The sequence below is a fragment of the Ixodes scapularis genome, unplaced genomic scaffold (genome assembly GCF_016920785.2).
Source record: "Ixodes scapularis isolate PalLabHiFi unplaced genomic scaffold, ASM1692078v2 PGA_scaffold13__105_contigs__length_92229423, whole genome shotgun sequence".
Taxonomy (NCBI): Eukaryota; Metazoa; Arthropoda; class Arachnida; order Ixodida; family Ixodidae; genus Ixodes; species Ixodes scapularis.
This window is the reverse complement of record NW_024609839.1, coordinates 86,187,551-86,204,896: the sequence shown is the minus strand read 5'-3', so window position 1 is coordinate 86,204,896 and position 17,346 is coordinate 86,187,551. Positions and strand designations below refer to the sequence as shown.

At 47.5% G+C, this 17,346-nt stretch overlaps 1 protein-coding gene across 1 annotated transcript in view; it reads right to left on the bottom strand.

The window, feature by feature from the left end:
- The window catches only part of LOC8023113 (transmembrane protein KIAA1109), an 89,267-nt gene that overhangs the window by 67,585 nt on the left and 4,336 nt on the right, over positions 1-17,346 (bottom strand). Inside the window, exons 4-13 of the mRNA XM_040218542.2 lie at positions 16,694-16,902; positions 14,181-14,342; positions 13,116-13,239; positions 12,011-12,309; positions 9,844-10,014; positions 7,089-7,206; positions 6,013-6,162; positions 4,157-4,254; positions 2,087-2,244; positions 1,103-1,352 (exon numbers count right to left, since the gene is read on the bottom strand). Coding sequence (XP_040074476.1) covers positions 1,103-1,352; positions 2,087-2,244; positions 4,157-4,254; positions 6,013-6,162; positions 7,089-7,206; positions 9,844-10,014; positions 12,011-12,309; positions 13,116-13,239; positions 14,181-14,342; positions 16,694-16,902 — 1,739 coding nt within the window. The remainder of the gene's footprint in view (positions 1-1,102; positions 1,353-2,086; positions 2,245-4,156; positions 4,255-6,012; positions 6,163-7,088; positions 7,207-9,843; positions 10,015-12,010; positions 12,310-13,115; positions 13,240-14,180; positions 14,343-16,693; positions 16,903-17,346) is intronic.

The window sequence follows — 17,346 nt, the reverse complement described above, 5'->3', positions numbered from 1 at the left end:
CACAAACAAGATTGTCAACTGCATGCTCCGCGCCGCATACTTTGTGCTGCACGCTCTGCCGAGGCTACACCTGAGGCTCAGACAGGAAAGCACTAAGAGTCAATACTATAAGTGCTGCACATTTAAAAGAAATTACACAAGTACACTTAAGACTGCTTACGTGTAGGAAGGCGAAAGGCAGTCAAGGACGACGCCTAGGATGACTCCTAGGATGAGCCCTAAGAAGACCTTAAGGACGTCTAGGATGTCGAGAATGACGCCTGGAGGACGTCTAGGATGACCTCTAGGATCACGTCAAGAATGGCATCTCGGACGACTTCTAGGGCGACCTCTCGGATAACTTCTAGGACGACCTCTAGGACGACTTCTAGAACGACCTTAAGGACGACGTCAACAACAATGCCTAGAGGAAGATGTCTAGGACAACGTCAAAAACGACACCTAGAGGAGGACAGTTAGGAGGCTGTGGCGTATTTGCCGTAGATGTAGACGCAGTCGCCTCCCAACGCACAAAGCACATGAGCACAGATAAAGTCCGAAGCGCACCTTTTGCACATGGCGCTCCAGCGGTGACATCACGCTGATAATGCATGATGATGTATTTTTATTGCCATCTTTCGGGAACAATGCCATTGACGATGACGCCGGTTGTCTTTCACATACTGTGAGAAGTGTGGTCATCCTAGAGGTCTAGACAACTTCTAGGACGACCGCAAGGACGATGCCAAGGACAGCGTCGTCCTTGAGCATACGTTTCAGCGGCGAATGCCGCGCAATCACATTTTTATAGCCATTTACTCCGAATTTTCACTCAATGAGGCAAATAAGGCTTTCGCTTTAAAACAGTTCCGCTTGGCAGAAGTGCTGATGGTTCTACGACTCATATTCTTTCCAGCCGCTTCTGCAATAAAACAGCCCAACAAACTGAGAGCTGTCAACTGCTGGCCAGCTTGTAGGCAAACTACAGATGGTACCACTACACTAACTTAGAAAAGCAGACACAGTGGTGTATGAGAAGTCAAAGTGCGATTCTCTTCCTGACCACAAACAATCTCGGCAAACCACTCGGGCGAGCTAGTTCGGCGCTTCACGGTCTACTCACGGAGGGCCCGATCTCCAGCTCGAGAGAGAGCACGTCGGGAGCCATGTTGCCGGGGTCGAAGTCCTCCGGGGGCAGCAGGGCAGCGCGTCCCTTGGGGGGTCGCATGGGCGACAGCAGCAACTCTTCCTTCTCCGGAGTGGTCACGTCAAAGTCCAGCGGGTGAGCAAAGTCCAGGGGAGGCACCGGGTGGTAGGTGTAGCCCAGGCTCAGGGCCACAATCGGCACGCTGCACACCTCCACCCAGCCTCGGCTGCGGGCAGTGAGTGCAACAATCTCAGAATATTGGAAGTCAGATGGCCTCGTTAGTATGCCGGGCATTCAACCGGGGCTCGAGACGACAGAAACACGCATTGAAATGCAACCCAAAACGGCTGCAGCGCCGTCGATCAGTTCTCAGGTCGACAATGCCGCAGCCTTCGAGCAGTATTCTTCCGTTCGAATTCTTCGGTATAACATCAATGCCACCACACTATCTACAAAAAAACAACTGATTGAACAAGACCATAAGCTGACTTGACCTGGACTGGGTTGAGGCAGTGTGTACCTAAGAACTGGGTTGTGGCACTGTCAATCTGGGAACTTTCTCAGGCACACAGTGCAACAACCCAGTACAGGTCAAGCCAGTTTATGGTTTTGATCTCTCGATTTCTCGCGGAGAAAGTGTGTTGCCGCAGACCTCACACCCGAGAATTCAAGCGGATGAATGAGACAGCATAGGTGCACTTCCCATCTGTCTACATATCCTCATTCCTCGTCTACATTCTCCCGTCTCGGACATCCAAAGGGGTCAGGTCGCGCTAGTTCCTGCCTCTCCTGACTTATGTTCGCAAATACCTTATACTCCAACAAAGTTATTGAAGTGTGTGCTAGAAACAAATGCTGCAGGACACGGTAGCAGCCCTCAAAGTCTGCCCGTCCTTCTTGGTGCCAACCGAAATCTCCGAGGGTTCATGCAGCGGCCGACTGGACGAAGGGCGTGCTCACCCAGAGTCTGCTAGGTGGTGCCACTTGTGGTCCCCCTGCGAGGGCTGCCGGGGCATCCCCGTGCGGTCCGTCGTCCGTGCGTGTTTCTCCAGGAGAAGCAGCAGCTCCCGGTGGGGGTTGCCCTCCGGTAGTTGGGCCAACACCGCCACACTCTCCGCCTACGCAGAGCACATTGTTGCTGCCTTTTTTTTTTTTTTTTTTTTTTTAATGTGTTAGCATTAGTGGCCTGGCACATGTACCAACCTTGGACGTGGCTGGAGGACATGTTTATAAAGTTTGCAACGTCGCTATGGGATGGCACAACCAAAGATAGCCGGCAATGTCCCCCTTCACCAATTTCGGCACACTGGGCCGCGTGTTAAACCCTCCCCGCCCCCTTGTTCTCTCTGCTTCGCGGCGACAATCTGTAGATGGCTCATTATAAAATATAACCCACCTTGGGCGCCCCGCCGGCGGTCCAAGTATGCCCTAGCCCCGCTGTCCCCCCCCTGCACCTCAGTTGCTAGGTGTTATGTCACGCCGTCGCTCTCTATAACCAGCCTATCCTGTGCGGCTGCCATCCTTCCTGTACATTCTAAGTGGACTGATCTGCTTGCACCAGGGAGAAGAGGGGTTTCGGGAACGTTCACCCCACGGAAAAGTGCTCAGAGGCTGCATTCACCATGCTTTGTTACATATAACCGCTGGACAAAATGCTATCACATTTATTCGAGAATCAGCGTAACAACAGCAGCAATTTCGACCCCCTTTTTCTTTTTTTTTTTTTTTTATTTCTCTACACTGCCAGCATTCTATATAAATGCCAAGGCAAGAAATACATACAACAAAAAAGACAATACAAATCATAGCAATGCAATGTGGGCACCAAGTGCTCAAGAAGGTAGTGCTTAAGTAGAGAGTCGTTAAAAACAGTAAGTGATTCTGAAATAGTAACACTTTTAGGAAGTTTGCTCCATTCACTTATCATGTTAGGGGAAGAAGGATGCCCTAAACAAAGTGGCTCTGCACAATGGTTCAACAATTGATATTATTGTTTGTTCCTTGTAGATAAATCTTTGTTAGTTGCCGAGACAAAAGCAAATTACTACAAACCTTTTTTTTTTAATTATTGAACCAACCTATTTTTGTAGTGTTGTCGTTCCGAATAATACGCTATTTGATATTCGTTTTCAGATGAACTCTGATATTCATGCATTTTTCTAAATGTTGACCACGACAGGTTAGCCCCATGGACCGCGCTTCTTACCGAGCATCGGTGCAATCCGGCGCGCGGAGCTCGCCTCCGCGGGGCCTGCTTCTCCGCAGTGCACCAGTGCTCGGTAAGAAGTGCACTTACCAGGGCTAACACGCCGCGATCAACAGTTCAAAAAGTACAAATATTGCAATCACATGCTTACAAGGAAAGCCCACTCTAAAAGTAGAGTGGCGCAAGCACGCGCTTGGTGTATTTAAAAAGAAATGGAAGCTTTGTGAATGTGGGTATTTGCGCTAAAGTAAAATTTTCAAAATTAAACTCTGGCTATTATGTGAGAGTATATGCCAGACAGAGATGTCCTGACAACCTGCGTTCTTCACGATTGTATTTTTTACTTTTCTCAAATCTGAGATCTAAGATCTGTATATAGCAAGATCTCCTTAATTAGGTGTAGCTGGGCATCTCTAAAGGTTTACTTTTATGTCAAATGCATTGTTTACTGGTCATTTTAACGTAGGCAGTGGACTTTTTGAGGCTACGGTCCACAAAAATGGCTGGATTAAAATTAACTCAGCTTAGAAATGGACAAGTGGAAGCTTGGGAGTAACTTTCATGAGTTCAGCTGTGTTTTCGTTTAAGCATGGTGCAACAGCAAAGGCCTGAAGAAACTATTCAATATTCTATTAAAAAATACTATTCCACCAAGACCACCATTTGCTTCGACTTCGCTTCAAACTCCAAATCCACCATTCGCACATGACTAATTTTTTGTTGTGTCGCTAAATCACGCAGTCTTGGCAAGACACATGTAGTTTGGAAATTGAAGACAAAAACTGAAAACCAAGGGAGGCCAGGGTAGGCTCTCGAGAGGTTACCTGTATCCAAAACTTGAGACTCAGTTGCGGCGGCAGGAAGTCCACAAAGGGCAGGTCGAAGGACAGGTCAAACACCTCCCCGCAGAAGGCCACGCGAGCTACAAACATGTGCGAACACACAATGGCTCTTACTACCGCGTGCCCAAGTGTCTGACGGTCACACATATTCTTTCAATTGCTGCCTCAGTGAAGTACGAGGCTGCAGGTGGTGCACTACAAAAGCTATGAACCAACATGCTGTTGACAAACAAGTCAGTGTTTGCCCATACCAAGTGTGGGCATTGAGCTTGCAAAACAAACAGATTTGTGTGAAATGAAGTGTCTTCATACCCATCCTGACATCAACAGCACCACTGTGGTGGCCAGACGTAGGGAAGTTGGGTTGGTGTGTACAAACCGTACTAAGGTAGCAAAGTAGGCCAGCTGGTAAACATTGTTTACCAGCTGATATTCATGCATTTTCAGCTCAGTAAATGCAGATGGCTTTGTCCTGTCGTGGTTTTCTTTTCTTCAACTGCACTTACTGAGCTGTTCACTCCCATCACAAAATAACTGTAGAGATCACTTTGAAGAATGGGTGCATGAATCCAACCTAGACCACGTTTAAAGAGAGTGCTACGCCCACACACATGGGCCTTCAGTAGGAAAGCAAGAAGAAATTTCTATACATGCTTCTACATATTTGTTAACAGCTGCTGTCTTCACAAAAGCTTGCTGTACCTAGAGTCACTGATTGTCCCCAGAGTACTGAAACCCCCAAGCTTCGTTTCAGAACCAAATCGCGGCGCAGCAGTTGCGGTACAGCCCACATCCAATATGGCGCTCCTCTGTGCGATCGAAGCGAACCGCATACCGTGTAGCATTCATTCTCATGCAAGCTCTTCAATCCACTTTTCTGGTTTGTGGCAACGCTGGTTTATATTTATTAAAGTTATTTACTTCATTTCGAGTGGTGCATGACTTGCTCCTCATTGTCTCATTTCTCTTGACTTGAAGCACATCGAAGTAGGTTAGGTTAGGTTAGGCTTAGCGTCTGAGACATAGCGTTTGAAACGCACCACCAGCGCAACTGGAGCAAGCAAACGAGCCGGCAATCTTCTCTTGCGAACCAGATTGCCGTTCACTCGATATAAAAAACCATTATAAAATCAACGCACCTTCCATTTGGTGCTAACTTATCGATGCTCAAATCTCCCACCCGTGCATACTCGTGGTAACGCGGAAACATTTTATAAACATTTTCGCGTTACCCTATCTCCAAAATGGCCGACTGAGAATTTCCCCGACAGGCTAAACCAGTAAATCAAAACTGGATTCCGCTGGATTGACTTCCGGTAAACGGACTAAATGAAATTCGGCATTCTGGGAAGATTCACTGATTCTAGCTGTACTCAGTTACAGAAGTGTTGTCAATGGATAGGTTCTGTAGTGGCCATTGAATCACAATAACAAATAAGTCGTGTGGCTTTTTTTTTTCTGTCTTTCCTACAGCTAGATTAAGATGCTCGACAAATTTGGGGGGTTTTACATGCCCAAACCAATCATCAGTGGATCCATACAGCGGCACCTGGCATGCGTCAACGCGTCTCGCGACGAGTGCGACGCTAGCACGCAACGTCGCCGAGACAGACGTGTCTGCCACTTGAGGCGGGTCGGGGATCCACTAACAATGACACCATGCCTTGTCTTCTACGCGGTACTGATCTGGCACACCCCAGCGAAAAACTGGGGGTTAGTTTTCACCGCCTGGAGACCTTTTGACGTGCCATAGAAATATCAGCCTCCTCTCGAATGCCCGAGAGACTATCCTCGAAACGGGCGAAGACGCAAACAGTGAAGAGAGGGGCGTGCCCCACCGTTCTCCTGGTGCGCGCAGTCGACCCAGTTGTACTCGTTGGCCAGAGTGACCAGCTCGAATTCGGTCAGCACCAGGTTGAGGTGCCAGGTGTACGGCACGAAGCGCAGCAGGTCCGGACGCGCCTTGCTGGCCCAGTCTTCCACCAGGGCTGCGGAAACGGGGAGCCCACATCGAGCACCGTCCGCTCCAAACGGTTCAATGATTAAAGCTACGGTCCCACAATGGTCATCTTGAATGGCTACAAAACTGTTCTTAATTTATTTTATAAAATCTAAAAATATCCACGTCAACGAGCTTTGCTAACAGCTTTGCTAACATATCCCCCTGTTCTTTGAGATTCTAGGGCAAGGCATTATAGTCATAGCTTAATTATTTATTTACATAACTAACGAGTAAGTACAGCCACAGGTTTCTCATTTTTTCTCCTCTGACATTAAAGTTAGGAGGGTTATTTATTTACGCCGCATGCTCGACATTAAAGTTAGGAGGGTTATCTATTTACGCCGCATGCTCCATACTATATATAATAAAAAGGTGGACGAGAGCTTTTCTGAAAATTATGTTTCAAAGTGTTTTAAAAATAAAGTAATTTGAGCCACAAAACTTTCTTTTTAGAACACTGTAACACAAAATTTTGAAAAACCTCTTGTTCGTTTCTTTACTATAACATATTGAGAATGCGCCGTAAAACTATAAACGTTCCATTCGTTTTCAGAACGCACCGTAAAACTTTCACCCTCCTATCATTAATATTGAAGGATAAAAATGAGAAGCTTGCTGCAATATTTTCTCGTTAATTATCTAGTCAACCTATGACTATAGTACCTTGCTCTGAAATCCCCAACTGAGAAAATATTATCCTAAGATAAACCGCGAAACCACAGGCAAAGAACGACATACTCCCTGAAAAGTCTCAACCTTTCTGTGTTTGCGCAACATTCAGTTCAGAAAAAATATGGTTAGCAAAGCTACTTTTCAGTATGTATTTTTATATTTCCTCTAATAAATGAGGATCCGTTCTGACGAACGCCGCAAGACCGGAGCCTCTAAAAGCTCGAGGGAGGTCCCGCCCACCGTGGAAGAAGCCCTTGTGAGCGTGCAGCAGCGTAAGGGAGCTCCGGCACCCGGCCAGGCTGCACTGCCAGTCCTGGTGGCCGTTCCACACCAGGGGGTACTGGCCCTGAACGTCGAACTGGAGGAGGGGACGAGATGAAAGGACCCGGTGAGGCCAGTTCGTGGTCGACGCTAGAGATGTCGCAAACCTACCAAGGTTAGAGTTCGACCAGGTTCGCCTTTTTCTCACTTCTAACGCAAAGTCGGACAAAAAGTAGACTGAGGCTTAACTTCTTTTTTTAAATTCTCTAAGCCTCTTTTTAAATTTCTAATTTAAGAACAAGCCGACGCCACTTGGTAAAGGACAAGTACAGTATTTGCTCATGTTAATGAACTAATTATGGCATTAAAAGTTCAGATTTTTGCTTTTACATTGTCTAAAGATTGGTAATCATTCTATAAAATATAAAATAAACTACTTTGTAAATCATTTGACTCCCAAAATTCAAAAGTTTTGTGTAGAAGTCTGACAACATTGTTCATAAGTCAAACATAAAAACTCCAAGCACTATGGAATTATGATAGATACGAAGTGGTCAGCGGTACCTATATGGAAAAGAGTAATGGTACCAGGACTGTTTTTTGGCAGTGGAGTACAGTGTGAGATCAGAGGTTCAATCAAGACTGGTAATTTGACAAAGAGCGCACGAGAACACACCAAACAAGGGAGTGCAGGCAGACATGGGCTGGTCGTCCTTTGAGAGCAGACAGGCAATAAGTGAATTGAAATTTGTAGAAAGGTTAGTAACTGAAATGGATGATGCCCGGTGGGTACGGAAAGTATTCGAGTATTTATACAGGAAAAGTTAAGGCCCGTTCACACTCTTGCAACTGCTTGCGACCTCTTAAACCTGGGTTCCTTAAAACTTCTTAAACCAGAGAACACACTGGCGCCATCTATTGGAAAGCAGTGTAAACTCGGCGGTCCGGCATATTTTTTTTTATTTCTCGCGCAATATCCTTTCCTTTTTGGCTCAAAAAGCTTTTGTCAATGTTATAAACGAGCCTTTCTATGGGTATTACGCACATTTGACCTCGGAAATCCCGCAAAACCTTCGCTTTTGTGAAATGCAGTTCTAGGATCACCGCATAGATGGCGCCACAATGTCAGTGTGTTCCCTCATTCTAGAAACATTTAAGAAGTTGTAAGAGATCTCGTCTCTCTCAGTCGTACTCGGTCGCAAGAGTGTGAACGGGCCTTTAAACACCAACTGAACAAAACGAATCCAAAAGCTGACATTTAAATACCTGCACACTCGTGATGGGGTTGAGCCAACGTTACTAGAACAACTCAGTTGGGAAACTGCCATAGAGCCTGCTTTTAGAAGTGGCTCTGATCCATACTCGAGAACCAAACTAATGGCGATCGCCACGCTGCCATTTCTTTCGCAGCAGCCATTCCAGGAACTGCACGGCAGCACATATTGGTTCAAGCCAACGTTACTAGAACAACTCAGTTGGGAAACTGCCATAGAGCCTGCTTTTAGAAGTGGCTCTGATCCATACTCGAAAACCAAACTAATGGCGATCGCCACGCTGCCATTTCTTTCGCAGCAGCCATTCCAGGAACTGCACGGCAGCACATATTGGTTCAGTTCGAGTCGCGCGAGGGCTTGTGGCGCCATCTTGAAGTTCTATTTTGCAGTAGCCATATAAATCAACTTTGATGTTTTGACTTGTCACTAAAGGGCGGCGCTGTTATCATATTTAGTTTGGTCTCGGTGGGTGCGAGCGGTCCGGGTTTCAAGGGCAAGTTTCCTAACTGAGTGCTTCAGTAATGTTGGGTTGAGCAGACCAGTTCAGTGAATAAAGGAGTGAAAGAGGCAGAAAGGAAAATGTGGGAGGAGAAGAATGCAAGAAAAATCAGCTTCAACAATGTACAGGGCACAAAAACAGGACATAAGAAAGGAAAAGGTGTTTGACAATTCACATGGAAGTTCTTTGCTGTTCAAGGAGAGAATGGGAGTGTTAAGGACAAAGACGTATAGGGCCAAATTTTAAGAAATAGATTATGTGCCATGTGCCATAGTCAGAGTGAGACGCTAGAACATTTGGTTTTGAAGTGCACAAAGCTTTTCCCTGCCCACCCAGAAGGGGTAACGGATCTGGCGGGCGTGCTGGATTCTGGTGGCGTGGATGGAAGAATGGATGAGGAAAGGATAGCAGTCACAAAAAGGAGGCTAGAAGGTTGGTGTAAATTATCCAGGGAAAACTGAACAAAGAAAAAACTAACTAGCATAGCTAGGGACAGGCGGGACAGAAAACATTTGGAACACCCTCTGACGTGGCTCCAGCCGGGGTCCGGTGTAGGGGTGACACCGACCAGGTTTGACCAGAGGAAACTTGGCGACTCCCTCGTTGGGAGAAGAAGAGAGGGGGTGATGTTTTTTAATTTTTTTGCCCGACCCTTCAAAGGTTATCCTGGCAATATCCCACACTCTCTGGGGATAATTAGAAAAATAAAGAGGAGGAGCAAACTGGCTCAGAAGGGTGAGGGGATGAATCATACTTTTGGTTTTTACCTAGGCTAGGTGGCGCAAGCAACAACCCATTACAAAACCTACAACCATCAGCATCCATTCATCCATCCATCGTTTAACTTCGCTGAAAGTTAGAAGGTTCGCCGAACCAGTTGAACCTCGGGTTCGACGAAAGTTTGCAACAGCCCTCGTCTACGCCTCCTGGTCCGAGATAAAGCGTCCCGTCTGGGCCTCACCCCCAAGATCTCGCTCTCGACGAAGCCTCGGAAGGGCAGGCTGGTGGAGGCGTCCAGGTGGAAGAGCTGCCCCATGACCCGCAGGGTGTAGCCCTCGGGCCCCATGACCCAGGGCACCGTCAGCTCCAGGTACGAGCCTTGCTTCACCGTCATGTGCACCGCATTCGTCTCCTGCACGGTCCCAGGCGCTCGGTAAATGTAACGACAGATGGTGCTCGAAAAAATGAGACAAAAAAAAAAGGAATGTGGGACAAACGGGAGCTGACCCACAACTGATATATACGAGGTGTCAAGAAAAAAAATGTAGTGTTTTTTTCACCGTAAAAGTAAACTATGCATTGCCAGACGCTCATTACCCCCCAAATGTAGCCCTGGCGGTCCAAACTAGAAGCCAAATTTTCAGAACTAAATGGTATCTTATTCAAAAGTCACGAGTGATTTTTTTAAATTTTTAAGGGGAAAATGGCGGCCGACGGAGGTCTCAAATACAAGGAACTGAATGGCACCAGTTACCAAAAAAGAGCCCCAATTTCTCATTGAATATTTAAAAAAAATTTCTTCTAGCTTTTGATTGAGTTTCGAAAGTTTCGGAACCGTTAGTTCCGAAACTTTGGTATCTGGTCCGAATCGCTAGCGTTACATTTGGGAGAAGAATGAGCGTTCAGCGATGCACAATTTATTTTTGCGGTGAAAAAAACACTGTAAACATTCTTTGCGGGGACACGCTGTACATTAATGACAGAGAAATGTTTGTCCTTTTGAGTGCCACTTTTCATTATGTTTAACGATCACCAACTGATTCAGCTTACCCCCTTACTCTAAAGCACCCGCTTCTTCAACAGCCCCTCCCGGCACGCTAGGAGCTCACTCGCTGCTCGCTCCCAGCCAAATTACAGCCAGGTAAGCTGAACGGAAGTATGCATATTGTAAACACCTCACTACCAAAGAGTATGAAATACTGCATCAATTTATTTTACTCCACTCAAGGTCTCTTTCCAGTTGCCAAGGCAATCTTTCGAATGTTGGTGCAAGCGCATCGGTACAAGCACATGTGCGCTTGTACCGACGAGCTGCATGCAATGATTTCATTTTGCCATCGTTGAAACTTAGAAAATTTGGAACGGTGAGTGAGCAGCCAATTACCATTGGCGCTCGACCACAGTTTACCACGCGACAGGTCACCCTCTAGCAGACCACAGCAATGGTGGAGTCTAAACAAACACAAGAATCAGATGACGTTTTGATTAAAAAAACTACCCGTCCCTTTGGTATATTCCAAAGGCACTCTAAATGTAGGGTGGCCATACTCCTGAGAGTTCAAAACGGGACATCAGGGGGAAGGGGAGGAAAGGGAAAGGGAGGAAGGAGACAGAAAGAAGCCCTGCTTCTATGCAGTTCATTGTGAAAACGCACACTTTTCTGGGGCTTTCGTTGAGTATACATCCACCTTCCTTACCCATTCTGCAAAACCCAAGCATGCCAAATGTTGTAATATAGAGAAGTGCCTCGTACACGTCTGCGTGAACAAAAGTTATTGGCAAGGGGAGTCGGAGAAAAAGCTACAAATCATACTCCATCGGAGATAACATTTTTATACTGTTTACTCATGAGTAATAATTTTTGTTGTCTTTCACTGACCTGGTACTGATTTCGCGAGCAAGTTCCCACAAAAACGGGACATTTAGCTATATTCAGACAAAACGACGGGACAGTAGAAATAAACCTCAAAATGGGACTGCCCGACCAAAAAAGGACGTCTGGTCACCCTATCTAAGCACGTAGCCTTTATAGGTCTTCTGCGATGTCACCTGACATCGCGGAGTTGCATCATGTTACATCAGGTTGCATCACATGATGACATGACACGACAGCACCATGCGACATCAAGGTGTCTTGCAATGCAATGGGATCATGTGACATTATTGAAGTTACATCCCAGGCGTGGGCACGAAAGTGCTAAGAACCAGTCTCGTAAATGCTACGCACTTATTAGATACTCAATCTTTCGGTACCCAATGATTTGTTAGCTTCGAAAAGAGACTACTGAAAACCGAGACGGAGGACTAATTCCCAATGTTTCATCACTTTAAGCTTGTACAAACATCTGCCCAAGACCAAAATAGGTGCATCAGCGGTTCCGGTGTCGCTCGCTCCAAGGGGAGCCCACCTTGTCCTTGGAGAAGAGCAGGTCGACGGTGGCATCGGCCGTGGTGCTCAGGCGCAGGTCGAACGACTGGAAGCGCCTGCGCTCCCCGACCTCGGGGGTAGGGGTCGGCTGCAGGGGCTGGAAGTCCTGAGGGTAGAAGAACTGCACCAGCTGGTCCCGCTGCCGGTCGGCCCAGGGCCCGTAGCTGAAGCTGGTGCCCCGGCCGCACTTGGCATCCAGGCCCCAGGTCGGGGCGCTGCGCCGCTCCACCAGGTCCCCGTTGGCCAGCTGGACCACCTCGGGCTCCGCTGGCACAAGCCCTGCGAGGGAGGAGGCACTCGTTGGTACCTCACCGGCTCGCTGATATTGGACCGGCTTAACGGCGCAAGCAGATAAGACACCGCAATCAGTTTGGTGGAAGACAGTCTTGATCTGGAAAATTAATTGCCCGGAACAATAGTTGTATGCATCAAAAATGGCGGTGGCTTTTCGGAGACTAACCTAACTTAATGGTAGGGGCTTTTCAGAAACTAGCCTAACCTAAACTAAACCACCACTGCCTGAATAACATCTGCTTAAACGCAAAGCTGGTACCATATCTAACAGATGCTTTGACTGCTATATCGAGAAAATAAATGCATTGTAAAGTGAAAAGTGATTTTTAGGCACTTCTTAAAAAGTTGCTTCTTCCAGTAATTATTGCTCGTATCTCTCAAGCATCAAATGCCTTCCACTACAGCAGTGGTTCTTGAATAGGGTTTCACGGATCCTTTGGGGTCCATGAAGGCCTTCTTAGGGTCCCCAAAACTCACAACTAAACAATTTTTTTTTATTGATGCTGATTTTTTTACATGTGCATTGAGTGAGTAGGGTTGATTAGTCTATGTTTTGAAGCTTCAAAGTTGGCTTACATGCATTTAGTTTTCTTTATTTACCCTTTTGTTGTTGTAATCGTCTATTATACCACCTCCCCCTCCCTGAAACATCAGTGGTTAAGAACCACTCTACTATAGACTAAACATGCTGTATTGTCTGAACTCCCAAAAGCGTAACTATGAAGGCCTGTGGTGGCGTCTAGGGACCGAACGCACAAGAGACCGACGTCCCACACCACCCTGGCACCTACCTGGCTCGTCCTGGTAGTAAAAAAGGTGGACCCGGTTGGACTGGAGCACCACGAACCCCTCGCCCATAAACCGGGGTGGCTCGTCGGGGATGCCGATGTACTTGGGACTCGGAGCCAGCATCACCTGGCACCGGAAATGACAGACGGTTTTTTTTCTCGCACACTTCTAGACCGGTCCCACCAGCTTAAATGATGCACTGGGCCCCGTGCAAAACATCCGTGGATGAGCAGGTGGCCGTTAGCGTATGCCTCCAGGATTCTGCCAATCTCAATGCTGCAGTCACTATTGCCACCTACAGGATGAAAACGGCAAGGAGGTCTTCCGGTTGCCAGTGCAAGCCTTCAACCTTCGATAACACTTTAGTGCCTCCGTACCTTCGAGCATGCGTGCACGTCCAAAGCGAGAAGAAAGGCAACAAGCACACACTGAAGGCCGGGCATTTGAAAGAAAGGCCCCGCCCTTCTCACCTTGGCAATGATTATATGGGCCATCATGTTCACCCCGTTGTCAGGAGACGGTGCCCCCGCACAACTCGTGGGGGCACGTCCCACAAGGGGAGAGGACTTTTTGTTGGGGGCCTGTATCAGACGCCAGAGCAGACTTTAGCCCATGGCTCTTTCTTGGACCCCCTTTAAGAAGACGTTGCCACCGGAGCTTAGTCGCGTAACCTTCGACCGTCGCTCTAGCAAAACTACACTCTGGAAGTATCCGTAATATATGTTTTCCTTGAAAAAAAAAACACCCAGATACAGTCGGGTTTCTTGGGGTGTCTTGCACAAAAGCATGAATTCGTAGTCACTAACAGAAGGAGAATGGCAGGGCGTCTCTTACGGCTTTCCGGCTTGCAGCACATGCTCGCTGCCGTCTGTCGGGTTTTGGCTGCGAGTGCTTGCTAGAGGCTCTCGAGGTACCGAAGCGTTATCGAAGGTAGGAAACTCGCGCTGGAGGCGGGACAACTGAAGCTCCTCCCCATCGTTCTCGCCTCGTCGGCGACTATGGTTCAAGACACAGGCGGGAAAGAACTGCGACACGTGGTGGGGCCACTTTTTGTGGCAAGAACGCACTTTGAAGCTGTCCAGGCGGCAGTCGAGAATGTGTTGAAACAGGTCGAGGCGGGAGGAGGCAGCCCGGGTCTTGTACGTGGCGTGGGCGTCCTCGAACCGTATCGACATTGTCGTCGGCAGCAGGCGGTTGCCAAACACCAGGCGCCCCGTCGACACCTCCACCTGCGAGACATTGCCGGAACGTTGAGACACGTCTGGTGTACGTACGGGGACAGTGAGCGGGTGGTGCAAGCACTGCCAGAGAAGAGTACTTTCTTAACGGTAATGACCATCTAGACAGCCAAGAAAACCAGATGTGTTTTGTCAATCGCAAGTTTCATGTGAATCAATCGTAAGTTTTAGCGAGACAGAAGATTGCCTGACTTAGACATTTCGTCAAATGCACTAAGATGTGATAGCACTAGCAAGCAGTTCCTACACTGTATGCAGACCCCGTTCCTATGCAGCGGGGGTGACCAATAGCAATGCTTCGTTCCACACACTCTCTCTCTCGTGGCCTTGCTACGGTGCAACCAACAAGAGCGAGCGAGGTTTGTGCGGGGTTTCCAAATGAGCTACCGCTTTAAAATAACAAGTTTTAGAGCAATAGCTTTATGGGCGGCACGTTGCAGAAATTTCGTCCTCGTCCCTTGTCGTCTCGGAGCGTGCGGGGAAAATAGAAAAACCCTTCGTCTCTCTCTTCTTGCCGCGAGGAGAGGGAAGTCGGGGCTTTCTGTCCACTGTGCAGCGCGCAGAGAGCAAAGAGGGCAGTCCTGGCGTCCTGCCAAGAATTGCGCAACGAAGAGAGATTTATTGTATCGTCTGCTTGAAAGACTTGTTTTCAGAGATTACTCGCGTCATGCGAAATCCCACTTTGGCAGTATCCAGCTGCTACGCATAATGTTGGATGGTTTTAGAAACTTTAACCGTGCTTACCCACTTGCTTCACGGATCACTGGTGGCAGTCGTCGGTGGCATCCACGACGGCTACGAGAATTAACCACGTCGCACCTCGGTCCTCAGGTATGTGACAACACCATTCTACCCGCATTGCCCGTGCTACAGCTATTGCTTTCATTTCTAAGCACATTGTGGGCGAAAAATACGACATTTTTACCTGCTTTTACACTGTGGAGTTTGTCAACGACAGCACTATTCAGTACGATCGCATGTGCCGAAGCCGCATCAGTGGCTCTGGTGGGTTCAAATCCTAACCGCGGTGCCCGCAATCTGACAGAAGCTTACTGCAGAGAAGGCACCGTGTAACCGAGATTTCGGTTCCATGTCGAAAGATCCCCAGGTGGTTGAAATTAATCCTCAATCCTCTGCTGGGGCGTGCCAGATGCCTTTCTTTAGTTTGACAAATAAAAATCCCAATTTTTTCCTCTTATTTTTTTTTTTATGTACCTAAGACAAGGTGCTGTTGCACAAGAGTGAACGGAGCTATTGTCAGCATATCAATGCACCCGAACGTGAACATCTGACAGTAATCTGTGTGGTTGGGGCAAAACTAATTAAAAAGGGGAAACATTAAAAGACATATGCAAAGAAAAAAAAAATTTTTAACCGCCTAGGTAGAAAAAGAATGCCAGAAATTAATTCACAACTAGAAAAAAACTTTTAGAGCCATATTTTTGGCGCGAAACGAATTTGTAGTTGGCACCCGCGGGAGCCGGCTATCAGTTTTCACGTGACTGGCCACTAGTCACATGGTACACCTGTACGCCGTCGCTGCATGCTGAGCCGTTCAGCGCCGCTGCCGAAGTCCACAGAATTCCCACGACACCGCCACCGCCGCCGCACGCTGAGCGTAGCGCGTCACCGGCTGAACGCATTTCTTTTTCTTTATACGCAGAAAGCAAATTAAAATATTGTTTCAAATAAAAATAAAAAAAAGCCTTCACAAGTCCCATTCAACCAAAAAAATTTAAAAATTAAAAATTCAGAAAAAAGTTTTTATCATCGTCATTATTTAGCGACTTTTCTCCACGCCGCCACCGGTAAGGAACACTTCTGCACGCTGCCGCCGTCAATTTCTGACCGGCGCACAGGTCTACCACGTGGTGCTTGCACTCTTTCAGGAGCTTGCTATGGGCTCTAAAAGTTACCTATTAATCTTTGTTTTTCTGTTGCACTTAAAACAAAGATTAATAAGCAACTTTTAGGGCCCATAGGAAGCTCCCGAAAAAGCGCAAGCACCACGTGACTGTAGTAGCCCTATTTCCACAGGCTCCCGCGGGCGCCAACTACAAATTCATGTCCCGTTGTAAATATAGCTCTGAATATTTTTTTTTTTCGTTGTATATTTTTTTTTATTATGACATCTTTTTTTAATCCAAACAGATTAAACAAAAAATTTTCCTTTGCATATGTTTTTTAATGCTACACACGCCGACAGACTGGTTCCAATAAAGTAGACTAGATCACCTCGAGTAGCTGATGGGCCATTTCCATCCCCAGCCAGGCTAATCGTACGACTGACCCAAGACACGTATTCTGCGGTTCTGATCTAACCGGGGACTTAGCCTGCCCACCTTGAGAACGGGCACAAGGTCCCTCCACGGGCGCTCCTCCTCGGTGCTGGGCACTGGAGCCGGCGGGGCTTTGGGACTGTCTGGAGGCAGCACGCTGGGCTCCAGCCCGAAGAGGCGCTCCAGCCTCGAGTAGAGCTGCGACCGGTTGTACACGTGGAGCTCCAGGCCGTTCAGCAGCAGCAGCACACGGGCCTCTGCATCCGTGCACGCTGCACAACCGCCGCGCCGCTTCGTCACGTACGCTTTCGTCGTCCATCGTCTGGTACAGACTCGTAAATAGGGTTTCGCATTTTGGTGGTTTATTCTTTTTGGAATTCAGGAGTGTTCCTTCGGAATTAATTCGATCCCGCCTTTTTCGGTGTCCATTCTCGTTGTGAGACAAAAAATGTGCGTTTTATCTGAGCTTATGCATAAAGAAAACAGGAGATGGGCATGGGATACCCTAACCACCAGGGAATATGCCTAAGTATTGGGAAACGTGCCGGCATTAATGAGAGAGGGAAAGGGGTAAAGGGGTTTGATTCCCAAAGAAAGAAGCAACCTTGTGGACAGTCGTTGGCAGCTGTGTTCCAAGTCAAAACAAAATAAAGCTGTAGATAAAACATTCATTTCCGTGAAGCTTGGCTTTCCGTGAAGCTTGGTTTTAGTCAGAG